This window comes from Elaeis guineensis, chromosome 1 (genome assembly GCF_000442705.2).
Source record: "Elaeis guineensis isolate ETL-2024a chromosome 1, EG11, whole genome shotgun sequence".
Classification (NCBI taxonomy): domain Eukaryota; kingdom Viridiplantae; phylum Streptophyta; class Magnoliopsida; order Arecales; family Arecaceae; genus Elaeis; species Elaeis guineensis.
Genome location: NC_025993.2, coordinates 142,644,883 through 142,660,146, shown reverse-complemented (window position 1 = coordinate 142,660,146; position 15,264 = coordinate 142,644,883). Strand labels below are relative to the sequence as shown.

At 36.0% G+C, this 15,264-nt stretch overlaps 1 protein-coding gene across 3 annotated transcripts in view; it reads left to right on the top strand.

Annotated features, from left to right (window-relative positions):
• Positions 1–15,009, top strand: part of LOC105060331 (imidazole glycerol phosphate synthase hisHF, chloroplastic) — a 28,769-nt gene extending 13,760 nt beyond the window's left edge. Inside the window, exons 4-20 of one of the 3 annotated variants that reach the window (XM_010943994.4) lie at positions 1,709–1,803; positions 2,759–2,862; positions 4,542–4,711; positions 4,809–4,923; positions 5,736–5,791; positions 5,881–5,919; positions 6,051–6,149; positions 8,010–8,072; positions 8,167–8,229; positions 8,385–8,467; positions 9,889–9,997; positions 10,078–10,131; positions 11,697–11,784; positions 11,860–11,897; positions 12,396–12,501; positions 12,837–13,003; positions 14,581–15,009. In XM_010943994.4, coding sequence (XP_010942296.1) covers positions 1,709–1,803; positions 2,759–2,862; positions 4,542–4,711; positions 4,809–4,923; positions 5,736–5,791; positions 5,881–5,919; positions 6,051–6,149; positions 8,010–8,072; positions 8,167–8,229; positions 8,385–8,467; positions 9,889–9,997; positions 10,078–10,131; positions 11,697–11,784; positions 11,860–11,897; positions 12,396–12,501; positions 12,837–13,003; positions 14,581–14,640 — 1,509 coding nt within the window. In that variant the 3' untranslated portion in view covers positions 14,641–15,009. The remainder of the gene's footprint in view (positions 1–1,708; positions 1,804–2,758; positions 2,863–4,541; positions 4,712–4,808; positions 4,924–5,735; positions 5,792–5,880; positions 5,920–6,050; positions 6,150–8,009; positions 8,073–8,166; positions 8,230–8,384; positions 8,468–9,888; positions 9,998–10,077; positions 10,132–11,696; positions 11,785–11,859; positions 11,898–12,395; positions 12,502–12,836; positions 13,004–14,580) is intronic. The other 2 variants (XM_073242473.1, XM_073242468.1) reach the window with 2 other exon arrangements.
• Positions 15,010–15,264: the final 255 nt, after the last annotated feature.

Here is a 15,264-nt window from a genome sequence, read left to right as displayed (position 1 = left end):
AAGGGCCTTAGCATATTTACTGTAGCGCATCTTAATATCTTGGTAGTGATCCAACTCAAGCCAAAATCTATTCATGAGATTGTAATATTCTGTAACAGAGAGATTACCTTGCTTGGTGTCGAGATTTTGATTTTGATTTCATAGATAACAGTAGCATCTTGCATTTTGGAGTATCTTTGGCGAGTGGTGTCCCAAATATCTCGAGCAATAGGCAAAAAGACATCAGATTCTTGCCGATATCCGATTGCATGGAATTCCAAAGCCATGACATAATCATGGAGTCCTCGTCCCATGCTGGAAACTTGGGATCGATAGAACTTGGTCCTGTTTCAGTCAAGTGACGAATTTTGCCATGCCCCTTGAGAAATGTCTTGACGATCTGCGACCACTGGAGGTAGTTTCTTCCATCCAGCCGGTAGGAGGGAGTCATGCTTTGGAGTTCCCCACTTAAGAGTAGTGGGATTATCGAAAACCGGTCCAGTAGAATTACTGGTCGCAGTTTCAGAGGCTGGAGTTGTGGCTTCTGACATGGTTCAGCGATAGAGGAGAATGGGACGAGCAATAGCCAATAACGGGAACAAAGGCGGAGAGAAATAGGATCGAAGGTAATGAAGGCCTTTAAAAAAATCAGGTGTCCAAGGAACCTTGCTCTGATACTATGAGGAAAAAGATAATTGTATTTTTTTATCATCTACAATGGAATAATAGCTGTATAAATACATAGGGGATGACCATATCTAGAGGATCAAATCCCAAAGAATAAGGGATGACCATATTTAGAGGATCAAATCCCAATCCCAAAGAATAAGGGATGACCATATTGTAGGATCAAATCCCAACAAATAAGGAAACAAAATAACAAACAATTAACAAATAGATCAAACTCGAATTAGCACTATTCCGGGTAAGTAAGTTGAGAGATTTTAGGGATTCTAACATTGCCTTTATTTGATTTTATATGAGTGAATTTGCATTATGAAGGGCACTCCTGATGTCCAAGCAGATGTCTGGTATGCTGCTATTGATAAAAATTCAGTCCTAGAGCTGCATTAGAATATATTGTTAAGGTTACCTAATGGTTTATCATTTATAAAATGATGATGAGGCATTACATCATCTGTTTGCCAACATTTCTTGGGCTTATGTAATTTAGAGAGCCTGGGCTATGCTTTTGACATATTTTGTAACCTTTTCAACTGGTTGATAGACTCTTACTTGTGTCACCATCTTGGTATCCATTTTGAGTTGTTAAGGTGGTATGATTGGTTGCATGCAGTTTTAGTATTATTATTATTATTGTTTTGGCACATTTGCTGATAGAGATGATTTTACCTGAGAAAATGGAATAGGATATGCCTTATGTGTTGCTATTGGCTCCTAGTTGCCCAATGATTCAATAATTTATATGGTTGTGGAGAGCCCGCATGTCTGGATACATTTCAACATACTGTATCCGTACGGGCTATTGCTGATAACTTTTTCCTTTTTGTTGTGCTGCCCTCTTTTCGCTTTCTCCTTTTTCTTCTTTTAAGTTCTAAGTTAATAATCTTTGTAGATGAAAACTTGCAATACAAAAGATCTAGATAGATGAACATTGGTAACACCTCATGTTTATGCTTTGAAAATGCCAGTCTCTTGGCAACGTCTGAAAATGTGTTAGGAATGAAATGATGCATCACTAAGTATTGCAAATTGCTACATTTTCTAGGTTCAAAAACCAAAAGACATTCTTAGTGCAAACCGCCTTGTTTTTCCTGGGGTTGGTGCCTTTGCTGCAGCAATGGAAGTGTTAAATCACAATGGGTAAGTGCTATATAAAGTGCTTTCTATTGAATTCTACATTCTTTACCCAAGATCTGATACATATAAGTTATATATTGGAAAAGTTATTATTATATTTATGTGAAACCAACTCTTAATAATTTTATCGCTCATTGGTTTCATATTTTTGTTCTCTTGTTGCTTGAACTGTCATGGAATGAATACTTTCAGTTAGTCAATGAAAGAACAATTTTCTTGCCTTAGCAAATTAACTGTTGCTCTAAAAAAATTTAATTACTTATTGTCGTAATCAGTCTTGTTCAACTCATTATTACAGAAAGAATGGGAAAAGATGCACAAGGTATGTATATAATGAAAGCTCTGAAATACATTTTTCTAGAAAAACTTTTTTCGTTCAGAAAATAATAAAGAAGGATATAATGCTGAATTAGTTAATATTTTTGTCTATATAATGGCTTAATATTAGTAATGCTTTGGAGATATTGTCCCAGTTGTGAGAGAATTATCTGATTTACCATTATTCAATTTTCTAAATAATTTTCCAGCGGCTCACCAATACTAAGAACTTTAATGATTATTTTCTTGGTTTATTTGTTTAAGCTGCATTGAGTCCATCATTTTATGAATGTTGAGAAATGTGAATGTATTGGCTCCTCCACATGGTCATTCATTCATGAGTGATCAAATTTGTTCAAGTAGAAACTTATTTAGTTAGTACATCTGACCAATCTGTGATTTAGCTTATCACTTTACATTCTGTCCTTAAATTGTTCTAGTTGCCGAGGTAGTGCACATTATATTTAATGTACAACACCAGATGTGGTCAGGATGCTAGTGTGGATAATTTTACTTAATAGTCAATATGTGATGTTACAATATGCCATGGCTTTAAAGACTTATCTTATGTTGTCTGCACTGATATCAGATATCTTATTATGTTTATACATAGATTAACAACGTTTCTTTATTGCTGTAGGATGGCTGAAGCACTCTGTATGTACATAGAGAAGGACCGCCCCTTTTTAGGTATTTGTCTTGGGCTTCAATTGCTTTTTGAGTCTAGCGAGGAGAATGGTCCAGGTTATTCTCAAAATCTTTTTTGTTTTATATATTGCTTCTTTTGTTAGTAGTGCTCTTAAAAAATGCTTGTCTATGGTAAACAGTATCTTAGAGTATGGATAAAATACCATTAAAATGAAACTACAATTACCTCATAGGGCCAACATGATCACACTACAATTTTTTTATTGGCTCATAAACTGTAACAGTAGAATTTAATAGAAATATGTGAATTTACCATCTTTTTTTTTTTCATGGATTCATAAAGGAGACAATATTAATTGCACCTACCTGATTTCATGATGAAGTAACTCAACAAATAACTACCTCTACAACTTTTGCTATAGAATCTCTAATTCATCATCTTGATTTTGGAATTATGAAAGTTGGTTTGAAGGGGTTTCTTAAGTTTTTTTATAAGACACGTAAATCATAATATCATAATATCAACATCAGGAGACATCAAAATCAAGTGCAGATCTATCTGCTTTTTCATTTTTGCTGCAACTTCTGTTTATTTTTAGCCTTTAGTGCGTTTGTCTTAGTCTATAGCTGAGATTCAAAGATCTTAAGCCTTAATGCACAGCTAAATAAGTCAAGGTATTGCAGCAGTACGGTTCGTGGCACTATTCATGCTACAGTGCCCATGAACAGTAATATGGTGATTTTGGGTGTAATTTGGGGATTCACGGTTGCATGTGGGATTTTCCATTGTTATAAATAGGAATCTTGAGTCTATGTAATGCAGATTTTATAAGAGTGACAGTAGGCTGCAACGCCATTTCCCTTCTCCTCTCTGTCTTCCCCTTGTTTTTTCTAATCTTCTTCTGATTCTTTCTCTTGATCTACTATGTTCTTCTCTCTTGCACATTGATTCAGATCTAATCAGATCTGTATGGAATTCGTTATCTACATACAGCCTTTGATCTTCCATAAGGCTGCATCAAAATGGTCAAGAGTGGGTTGTACATTTGGGGGTAGTATGCTAGTCATGTCATTTGTTAGTATTTCAATGTTCAGAGCGTCTTTTAGTCTTCATAGAGATTCGCAGGCCTTTCTTGGTCATGAAATGGCTTGCGAAATATCTTGGCTGCACATTGCTCAAATGGTTCTTACTTCTAGCTAAGTTTTATAAGTCTTGCAGCACCCATGCATTCTTGTAACTTAATTAGGCTTGCATAAATTGATGATCATCTGGACTAGGACACTTGTCATATTGCTAGGTAGCATGCTTTATATCTAGAGGAGGCCAAGCTCCTTGGCCATTTTTTACTCCAAATTTAGGATGCAAATTTATAACTGTGTAATGGTACTTCGGCAAATTCTGGTACATGCCTCCTTTGTATATTTTACTGAACACATTTTTAACCAAAAAGGTGATTACTATGGCTTATGAGGCTTCATCTCTTTTTTGGGGAAATTTGACAAAAAATTACCATTTTAGAGGCATAGCCTTATTTTAGTCATAGCTTCTCATAGTTTTTGTAATGGAACAGTCATGCTGCTTTTTAGCTAATTTGTCAGATAATGCTGTCGACAAAGTTTTCTTGTGGCATGAACACCCATCTTCCAACATTCCTATTTCCCATATTTGCTTATAACTTCGGGTCTGCTAGATATATAACTAGGAATCTAGAATGTATTCTCAATTCCTTTTTCACTCCAAACCTGGGTTGATGGTTATGGTACATGCATCACAGTTAAAGGTCTTGGCTTGGTACCTGGTGTGGTTGGACGTTTTGACTCTTCAAGTGGTCTCAGAGTACCTCATATTGGCTGGAATGCTGTGCAAATTACTAAAGACTCTGGAATTTTGGATGACATTGAAGGCCAACATGTCTATTTTGTTCACTCATATCGTGTGCTCTCTGTATGCTTCTTCCATGAATTTAATGGCTTACTCTTAATCCTTCTTTTGTTATGTTTGGACCAAAATCCTTTTTTTTTTTTTGGGTATGTTTGCTTAGTCAGATGCCAATAAAGATTGGGTCTCATCAACATGCAACTATGGTGAAAGCTTCATTTCATCTATAACAAGGGGGAATATTCATGCAGTCCAGTTTCACCCAGAAAAGAGTGGAGGTAACTGTTTGCTGTAACTTGTAATCTTTTGATAGATTTTATAACTGAGTTAACCAGCTATCTTTCCTTATTTTTGATTGGAGGGAACTGGAATTTGCTATATTATACATATGCTTGTATGGTCGCTGTGTTCATTTTTCTTGGTTTGCAAGCATGCCTTAGAATTGAAAATGCTACACTGCACTGTTATTTCTTTTGGGTTTATAGGATTATTGTGTGGTTATGTCTATTTATATGATTCTCATTCCTTAAACTTTCATATACACTGGTCACACAATTTACGTTCTAAAACAGATAGCTGGAGAGGTGGGTTGATAGTTTGGTCGAGACAGAGAAATAACTAATTTATTGTTGACCTCTTGAGCATGTAATTGTTAAGGGTGATGTTTAATTGCGTTTATCATTTATATGTTAAAGCAGGTTTTGAATTGCTGGGCCACTCTTTATCAGCATGATACAACTTTTATTTGTTCTTGTGGACCTTCAGTCACTTTGTTTTGCATAGTTTGCAAATGTGCACTACTAAATGCAGTTGGTTAAAAAACAAATAGAGCCTATATTTATCTGCAGTGAAAGTGGTGACACATTAGACATGTTTTCTGTGCAACTCTATATTTCATAGGTGACCCATTAGAGTATGTTTTCTTCTTTCTTCTTTGTTTGTTCTCTGGGAAATTCCTTTAAGCTTTTTTCTTCTTGTTCAGGAACAGCAATCCTTCCTTTATTGATGTCATGTCACTTTATAGCTAGTCATTGTAATAATTTTTACCCCTTAGAAGAATTCTAATTGCAGTATTCTGTTGAATTTCCAGATATTGGGCTTTCCATATTGAGAAGGTTTCTCAATACATCATCGTCAAAGACAAAAGTAGGTTATTGATGTTTCTATGTGATATCAACTTTATGGTTTTTAGTCTCATTTAGACAGTAACAATTGCTTGATTTTATGTCGTACAGAAATTGGCTTGTGGAAAAGCATCAAAACTTGCAAAGAGAGTAAGAGTTTCTATATTGAAGAGAACTTATTTGATTCAGCAAATGTGTCTTTGCCTATTTCCTGCATCAGAATGTCTGTCTTCTTCCCGGTTAATGTTTCCTTCTTTGCTTAATGACACATGGTTTTCTAGGTTATCGCATGCCTCGATGTGAGGACGAATGATAAAGGGGATCTTGTAGTAACCAAAGGGGACCAGTATGATGTAAGAGAACATAGAGACAGAGATGAGGTATGTGAACGGTTACTTGATCTTGTCTTACCTGTTTTGCACTTAATAGTCTGATCACAAAAGCATCAGTAAGCGGTACATGGTCACCTTCTTACTGAGCTTCTACTGTAGATTTCCTTTTCTTCTATGTCCTATCCTCTCTCTCAAATTCCCCCAAGAATAATTTTAGCAATTTCTTTCATGAAAAGGTTCTTTTCCTCCAACTTTGATGCAGCAATCTTAAGTGGCATAGCTTTGTGGATGCTTTGTTTTCCTATTTATCTGTACTTGGTTTTTGGTGATTGATCATCCTTGTTTTGTCACCTTCAATATTATTATTTATTAGCATGTCATCTGGTGGTTCTCTTACCTGGAGATATTTCTTTATTTCCTATTTTATATAGAAAATGTTGAACCATACTATTAGGTGTCTATTCTGCTGGCTTAGACATTTTATTTTATGCTTTATCTGTCTTTCTTCATCATGTTATAACAGTGTGAAATGCATATGAGCATTTATCCATGTGCCTCATGTGAGATACACATGACTTCATGTTCCTTGGCTAAGGAAGGCTAATAGATGGACACCAGAAAAAAATGTCAGGAAACATCAACTGTCAGAAACATTATTCTGGAGACACCTATTCTCTTATATCCTTTTCAAATATAATAAGATAATAAATATAAAATATCCCAGAATAAATCATGCGAAAGATTGTAAAATGAAATTCCCATTTAACATTTGAATGGTACTTTCTGCTGAGCCATCCACTTGTTTTGGTCCTTGCAACTTGCCTCATTTATTCAAGGGTCCATGCCCAGCATGAAGAATGGTTCTGACTTCTGAGATTTGTTTATTGCTTCCAAAAAAGTGGAGATTGCTATCTTTCTTGTACTATCAGTCAATGATTTGCCATTTTGAAATTCACTAGAAACTTGGACTGATCTGTGTCTGTATTGAGCCCATGTGCAACTTATATTGCTGCTTGTTATTCATCATTTTATCGAGTCATCAGATCTGAAGCAATGATAATGCCCCTATGATAGTTGGCCTTTGAAGAAAGCTAAACGTGTGTGTGGTTACTTTTTCAGACATTAACACTTTTTCGGTTAAAATGGGAGGTACTGAGCTAGAAAGTGAGACATAGAGGAAAAGTAGAAGTAGGAAATGGTGATGAAGAACTGATGGTATTATACTATGTTTGTTTAATATGGTCATGCAATGTTAAATATGAAGTAATGATACTGCTCTTGTCACATAAATAAGATAAAAAGCATTAAAGAATGGTAAATATGTGTAAGATAACTTTTTCAGAGCATTGAATTTTTGTGGTTGAAGTGGAAATTCTAGCTAGAAATGCAACAGTAGACAAGTGTAGGAGTAGAAGAGAGTGACGGAGAACCGATGAGATAGCTTGGTCATGCACAGTAAAAGCTGGACGCTGTCCTTGTCCAGAGTTCTGCTTAGGTCAGATATTTGTTCTTTGTGCGGAGCAGGGTTAGATGTGTGTTCTTTGTGTGGAGCCGGTGATGGAGGATGAAGATGATGAATTTTGATAGAAATGGAAGGTAAATCATGAATTTGGAGCCAATGCGGGTGGTTGGAATAAGAGAACTGGTCCATGATTGAATTTGGTAAGGCTAACCTGATCTGATATGGAAATGGAAGACAAATCATGAATTTGGAAGCGGATGCCAGTAATTGGAGTAAGACTGTTGGATCGTGATTGAATTTGTTAAAACAAACCCAATATGACCTGTATTATTATCATCACATGCATTAGTAAGAACATTATTCTTCCTTTTCTTTCCTTAATGCAGTTTTGGAATCTATATCTGCATTGCTGTATTTCAAACTTGGCTACTGCATTTTGCCAACAGGTGAGAAACCTTGGCAAGCCAGTGGAGCTTGCAGGTCAGTATTATAAGGATGGTGCTGATGAGGTATGCCACATTTCTACTCAAGAGTGTAATGTTTTATGTTTATATTTGAGTCAAGATTATATGAAGAACCTAGAGCAATTAATTGTCATTTCAGGTTAGTTTTTTAAATATAACAGGCTTCCGTGACTTTCCTCTGGGAGATTTGCCAATGTTACAGGTTTGACATGGAAATTGTCCACAGTTAATGCAATTATTTCTAATCCAGTTACATCCTGAGAAATCTTTTGTTTTGGATTAATGCCTTGAAGTTCAACTCATTCTAAATTTCTTACTTAGTTTCAACTTAGTGACCTTGTACATAGTATCTTATAGGTACTGCGCTGCACATCTGAAAATGTTTTTGTACCACTAACAGTTGGTGGTGGTATAAGAGACTTCACAGATGGAAATGGAAGGTTAGTGCTTATAGCTCATGTATTCTGATTGGGGTAATTCTAACATGGTTGGTGTCATATTTACTCAAATTTGTTTTATTGAAGATGGAGGCAAATATTGCACCTTTCTTTTACTCAAAAATCCTTTTAAGCTTCAGCCTGAATATTCCTCCTTTTGAAGTTATCAAGCATTTTGGGTAATCATTGCTAAAGTCAAGTATTGAGGTTGCTACTGTCCTAGCACTCTTGTTCATCCTCCCTCATTCTCGTTGAGCATATTGAGCCATTGAAAGAATCACAGCTGCTTTTATACAATGCCATGGTCTCTCTCTCTCTCTCTCTCTCACACACACACACAAGTGGAAGAATGCCATGGGCTGATTAAATGCCGCTGTGGTGCTGTCTTTACAATGCTGTGGTTTATGTTAAATGCCATAACATGGGTGATTGGGAGCATGGCCCATATGATTGAAGTCATATTGTCTTTGAAAATACTATAATTTGTTTCCTTTTGCAATATCTTTGGAGCTGGATCTTATCAGTATTAAACCTAGAGAAATGATGTCGTTATGGGACTCTATCTATCTTCATTTGTTAATTACAGATCTCTCATCAATTTCATTTCAAATCTTAGTATTTGAGTATGCTGATATTTAGCTTTTTGAAATGCTTTTAATCTTTCAATAATTAGTCAAGTGCATCCAAGGCTCAAATGTCTTAGCATGAAACATGAAGGCCAGTGGGGCATGTGCTATGCCATGTCAAGGGCCTCAAGGCACATGCATGATGTGTCAAAACACCTGTGTCATGCACTGATAGCAAGTAGTGTCATGCTTGGTACTAGCCTAGCATGACATGGGTTTGCTGGCACCAAGGTTTGCAAACCTGGATCATACCATGTGGTGCAGGATGTACTGAACATCCTGGTAGGATATTGAGACTCAGTACCACCCCATATTGAGTATTGTACCAATGAACGTATCATACAGGCAGGTTGAACAGCAATATGGAGTCAGGTACTGAGATTGCAAACATTAGCTGGCGCAGGCCAACACTTAAAACCTGGTGTGACAAAAGAGTCTCCGTGAACAATCCTTCACATGAATAAGCCATGCATATTGTTTCCTAACTTCAAGCATGAAAACATTTTCATTTTGATTAGATATGCTAAAGTTTTAGATCCTTAGTAACATCTCAACTCCTAGTATTGCATTGCATGATTCTATCTAAATAGACATCATATCAGAGTACATTTTTTCTCAAAGATCCATCATCGGGGTAAGGAACTTTTATCATGTCCAGTAACTTGCTGAAAATGATTGTAGTCTAGAGCATCTTCTATGACTATATGAAAGTCGTGTTATTACAACAACAAACGGTTCTGTTTGTTATTTATATGTATTTTCAGGGTCTGATTTCTTTTTATCCTTATTCTTCTTCAGGCACTATTCAAGCTTGGAAGTGGCATCAGAATACTTCAGGTCTGGTGCAGATAAGATTTCAATTGGAAGTGATGCAGTTTTTGCTGCAGAAGAATATATAAGAACCGGAGTATGTATTGATTTCCCTTCATTGCATCATGTGAAGTTATAATTTCTTTGTCTAATTTTTTTTCCTAATATTGTTTTTAGGTGAAGACTGGAAAGAGCAGCTTAGAGCAAATTTCACGTGTCTATGGTAATCAGGTCGGTACATGTCTTGCTTCATTAGTGAGGTTATCTTACAATTTCATAACCTTACCTGCTATTTTATGTATACTTGGTAAAGGGACCACAGATATTGTTCTAATCTTTCCAGTTAAGTTTTTTGAAGAAATTTTATTTTTTCCATGTGACATAGGATAAAAAAATTATTTTTTGAACCTTTTTCTAGCTTTTGCAAATATTTTATCAAAATTTCCCATTAGGTTTTGCCTGAACTTACTTTTCTGTTTGATCCTCGCACATATTTGATCCTGTCTTGTTTCTGGGATTTATTTCTGACTATCTTTGAGCATCAGTTTTTTCCACCCCAGTAGGTTTTTCATTACTTTATTTTTGGTCAAGGTAAATCGTCAGCACCATTTTTATAACCAAACACCCACGTTGAAATCCTCCTATGCCCATCTTTTGTGCACATCTCTTCATTGACAAGCATGTTGATCCATATATGTTGCTGGTAGCTTATTTTGTTACTGTCAAAAAGAATTACAAAACAAGCCAAGGTCATTAGTTATTATATCATGTAGATAAAGACTGCTACTTGGCGTTAATGGTGATTACTGTCCACAGTATTAGATACAATCCCCACCAATATATAAGCCTTGATTTGTAACATATCTGTCCTTTTTATGATTTTTGAATGCAAAGTGGATGCTTTCGACATCGAAACTGATGAATATTGCATGAAATGCAGCATGTTTAAATTGGTTAAGGCAAGATATAGAACCAATCAAAAAATAAAATAATATCAATATATAATGGTTCTGATAGAGCCACTCTACTAAGTACCTTGGAAGGTATATTTATTCTTTTTGCTGGCTTAAATAAATGTGTTTATTGTCTAAAATCTGATAGAAATGTCATTGTTCTCTCTTCTTTCCCTAAGGCTAGAAATTTAGAGGTGTGAAGAAACTATTCTAGTATTCTTTTGTGAAGAAATTAATTTATTGCTATCTGCATTAAAAAAAAAAAATCAGAAGTTACAGATAATGGAGACTTTATGATAATAAATACGTGCATAGATAGGAAAATTTATGATTATCAATATCTATTCTATTCCTAGCTTATGGTCTTGCTGACTCAGTGGCTTTAATCCACTGTTCATGTGCCATACGGCTCCATTTTCTTGCTTAATTGTGTATTTCTAGATATACATACTTCTTTCTCTATAAAGTTCTTATATGTCACTACCCTTCATTCAACCAATGGCTGTCACTCTTGAATGCTTGAATTGCTCAACCATCACAGCATCTTTAGTTATTTTACTACAAAGTCAGGTTGTATATTGTTCTGTTGAGATACATACAGTTGGTAGCTTATTCTGCAGATTCATAAATATAATGCAATTTTGTATGCATGTATTTCTTTTTTAAATATTTCTTCTGTTGATGGAAACTGGCTGGTGGAGATTGCTTCATTTTCTAGTGAGGAATTCTGATTTGGTTTCATATGTTAGCTTTGACTTTTGAGATGCATTTGTATAACTTACATAATAACAAGTTTGAACTAAAATCTAACATTCTCTTAGCTGCTATCTTTCTGCTTGTCAGGCAGTAGTTGTAAGTATTGATCCTCGCAGAATGTATGTCAGGAGCCCTGATGATGCCGAATTTAAGACTGTAAAAGTGACAACTCCAGGTACTATTCTCTCCATTTTCATCTTAGTTCTATTTGATGTTCTGCTGTTGCCTTACTCTTTTGCTCTGATATCAGGTCCATTGGGAGAAGAATATGCATGGTACCAGTGCACAGTAAGCCCTTTCCCATGTTAATCCTCATTGTTTTATTTGGACACGTAGCTAGACTACTCATTTCTGCATTTAGCTTTCAAGCTGACTTATAGCTGTTGTCTTATGTTTGTTATCAGATATGACTCTAGTTTCTTGCAGATGAATGAAGACGTAGAAATGTAAATGATATTAGTTGTTCCATGCATGCCTTCCTTTTTGATCTAGATATCAGGAAACATTACCACCTACAAATGCATCTCATCTAGTGTGGTTATGTTTATCTATTCTTTTCTTTTCTTTTCTTCTTTCTTTTTTTGCTTCCTCTCTCTCAGTTTATGATAGAACCTAGAGGGCTGGAAACTGTGGCCTGTCTTGAGCAATAAGCCCAACCAACATTAGTTCCATGAGCCAGCGTACTTACGTTTGATCTTGAGGCACCTCGATTGGAGTTGGTTCATCTCGATGTACGGAACATAGATGCATCAATGTGACCTTTGTTGCATTTGTTTCGCTGAGCAGGTCAATGGTGGACGTGAGGGTCGACCTATTGGAGCTTATGAGCTTGCAAAAGCTGTTGAAGAACTTGGAGCTGGGGAAATACTGCTAAATTGCATTGATTGTGATGGTATGTTGATTTCAGTCTATTTCACAGCTCCTGTGTCTAGTGAGTTTAAATAATTCGAGCTTGCAGGAATTTCTCCTTCTGGTAATGCTTTGGCATATAAATGTTTCTTGCAGTTGTTCTCTTTGGTTCAGTAATTAGGTCTCTACAAATATATTGTGGTGATTTTTGCCTGGAAATGCAAACACTCAATCATATGCAGATTTTCTTTTGAACTTTTCAATGATTCTTGATTTAAGTTGGCATTTCGAGTCAGTCTAGTTATGTTGAGTTGCTGCATTTGAATATTACTGATGGACAATATGAATCTCTGGTTTGAATATTTTGTTGCTTTACAGGTCAGGGTCAAGGGTTCGATATAGACCTGATCAAGCTGATATCAGAGGCTGTCACAATTCCTGTCATTGCAAGCAGTGGTGCTGGTGCCGTTGAACATTTCTCTGAGGTTTTTAAGAAAACAAGTGCTTCAGCTGCTCTTGCTGCTGGTATTTTCCATCGCAAGGAGGTATCCACATGAAATCCATTTCATATCCAATTATAAATATCTGAATAATGCTATTGGTATACTAGCTGGAGTACAAAGTTGGGGTACATTTCATTTCGTTGGTTATGACTTGTATCTTTTGGGTCTATTTCTGCAGGCTTTATTTCTGTTCATTTTATTCTTCTTGTATATCACTTTTCTCATCCTATGTCATCAAACTAGAGCATTGTTCAAGCAACATACTCCATCACTTGTGTCATGTTATTTAAGAAAAGCTTAGGATCTTGGGTCCCGTTTGTTTAGTTTGGTTGCAGATAATAATGACACAATCAATCCTGTCTACCTGCTTTTAAATGCATTTAAAAGTAAATGGGAATTAATGAGAAACCATATGATAGAAATACAATTTACCATAGAAAGCAATGAGACAATTGTTACTCCAGTGTGTTTATCTTGCTTAAAAGCATGACAATATATGTAAATTCTTTATATTTACATGCATTGAAAGGAATAGCTTATCTGTTCAGAAATCACTCGTTCAGATTCCATAACATCTTGCTCTGCATTTCTTCTGTCAATATTAGGATGTGGAAGTGCTTGTTCCTCATTTTAATTTGTGGATTTGATTGACATTATATTTCTGTTGTTTTGATCTGTGAAAGGTGATTCATATGTGCTAGTAGTGACATGCTTCATTGACAAACATCTGCCTGTTGCTCTGCCATTTTGTAGAAACCTTGGTGGAACTGGTTAGTGGATGAACAAGTATGTTAGAAGATTTTTGTCTTTTTACATGCATTATGAGAATATTGTCATTAGACATATCAATATTTTTACTTGAGATCCCATATCTTTTATTTATCTTGGTCTTAAATTAATGCCTAGTGGCATGACTGAATGCTGCCACTCTGACTTTTTGCTGCTGTTCCCCGTGATGGCAGACTTATTAGATCTGTATAGAGGGTAAGAACTTTTTTTTTTTCCTGGCTTTATAGGTTCTCAACTAAATCTTAAAAAGGATGAGGACCAAACTTATCATGATAATATAAATAGGTAGATGAGAAAATTTTAGAAAAATAGTAAGAAAGAAGTGGCCTAGCTTAACACTTCAGATTTGTCTGTCAGACCCTTTCCAAATTGAAACAGGAAGCAGCACAAATTAATTTGTGACTTGTACGATAGGAAGGTACATCTGGATGATCTGGAAGTGTTGTTACCACATTGGTAAGCATGCAGATCCTAATGGACTCTATAGTCTAGAAAAATCTTTTTAAGTCATATGAAGGGGATGTATGATAATGGAAATGCTTTTTCGGTGCAAGTCTCACATCAAGTGCTGGCAGGATGCATGGCCTAACAGGTGGCTAGCCACAAAAATATGTGCAAAGTCCATGCCCCATTAAGGTGTAGTTATCCACACAGCCATGTTGATCAAGCACTGGTTTCCCTAGCTACTAGTAGCAGCGATGCGATGTGGAATTTTCGTTGCCTGCATTTTAGTCATTTGATAAGTCTTAATTCAGATACCTGAAAATACCATATTGATTACATTATATGGATGCAAGAAAATTGTCGAAATGATTTATGTGGTGTTGCAGGTCCCCATTTTATCAGTGAAAGAGCACTTGTTGCGAGAAGGTATTGAGGTCAGAACATGATGGACGAGCGCAAATGGCATAGTAGCACAAATACTTCAATGGATTCTGTCATCTTCAAAATGGGGCAGCGCAAATTCATTTTATTTTAGACTGAGGATTTCATGTGTTTTTATTTTTTTCCACAGTTATGTTTTATGAGCAGGATGAAACTCCATGTTTACATTAGTTGGCTTTTTATTTACGGCTGCCCCTGTGCCTTTTGGTCATGTTAAAGAATTTGTAGTGACGTAATAACAACTGAAGGAGAAGATGCACACCAACCAAAAACATGATCACGCTCATCGATTTGGGCTGAATAATGTGTTACGATCTTTGTTTCGTATCAGTGAGGAGTAAAAGAAAAGCAGAGGAAAATGGGCTCATTTCTCATCCTGACAGCAGCAGCTAAGCCACGCTGGTATTTGAACCTGGGAAAGAGGTCTCTCCTTTGCCTGTCAGTTATAGTTTTTGAATTATATATCTATTTGGAATCCTGATTAAGTTCCATTACGGATGAGGTTTCAGGGCCTTTGGTATGCCATATGGGCACTACTGATAAGTTTCTCTACTTGGCGCGATTAAGTATTTCTGTATTCCACTATTGTATGTGAGCTCATGTTCTTCACCGCGCTCTACCATACCGTG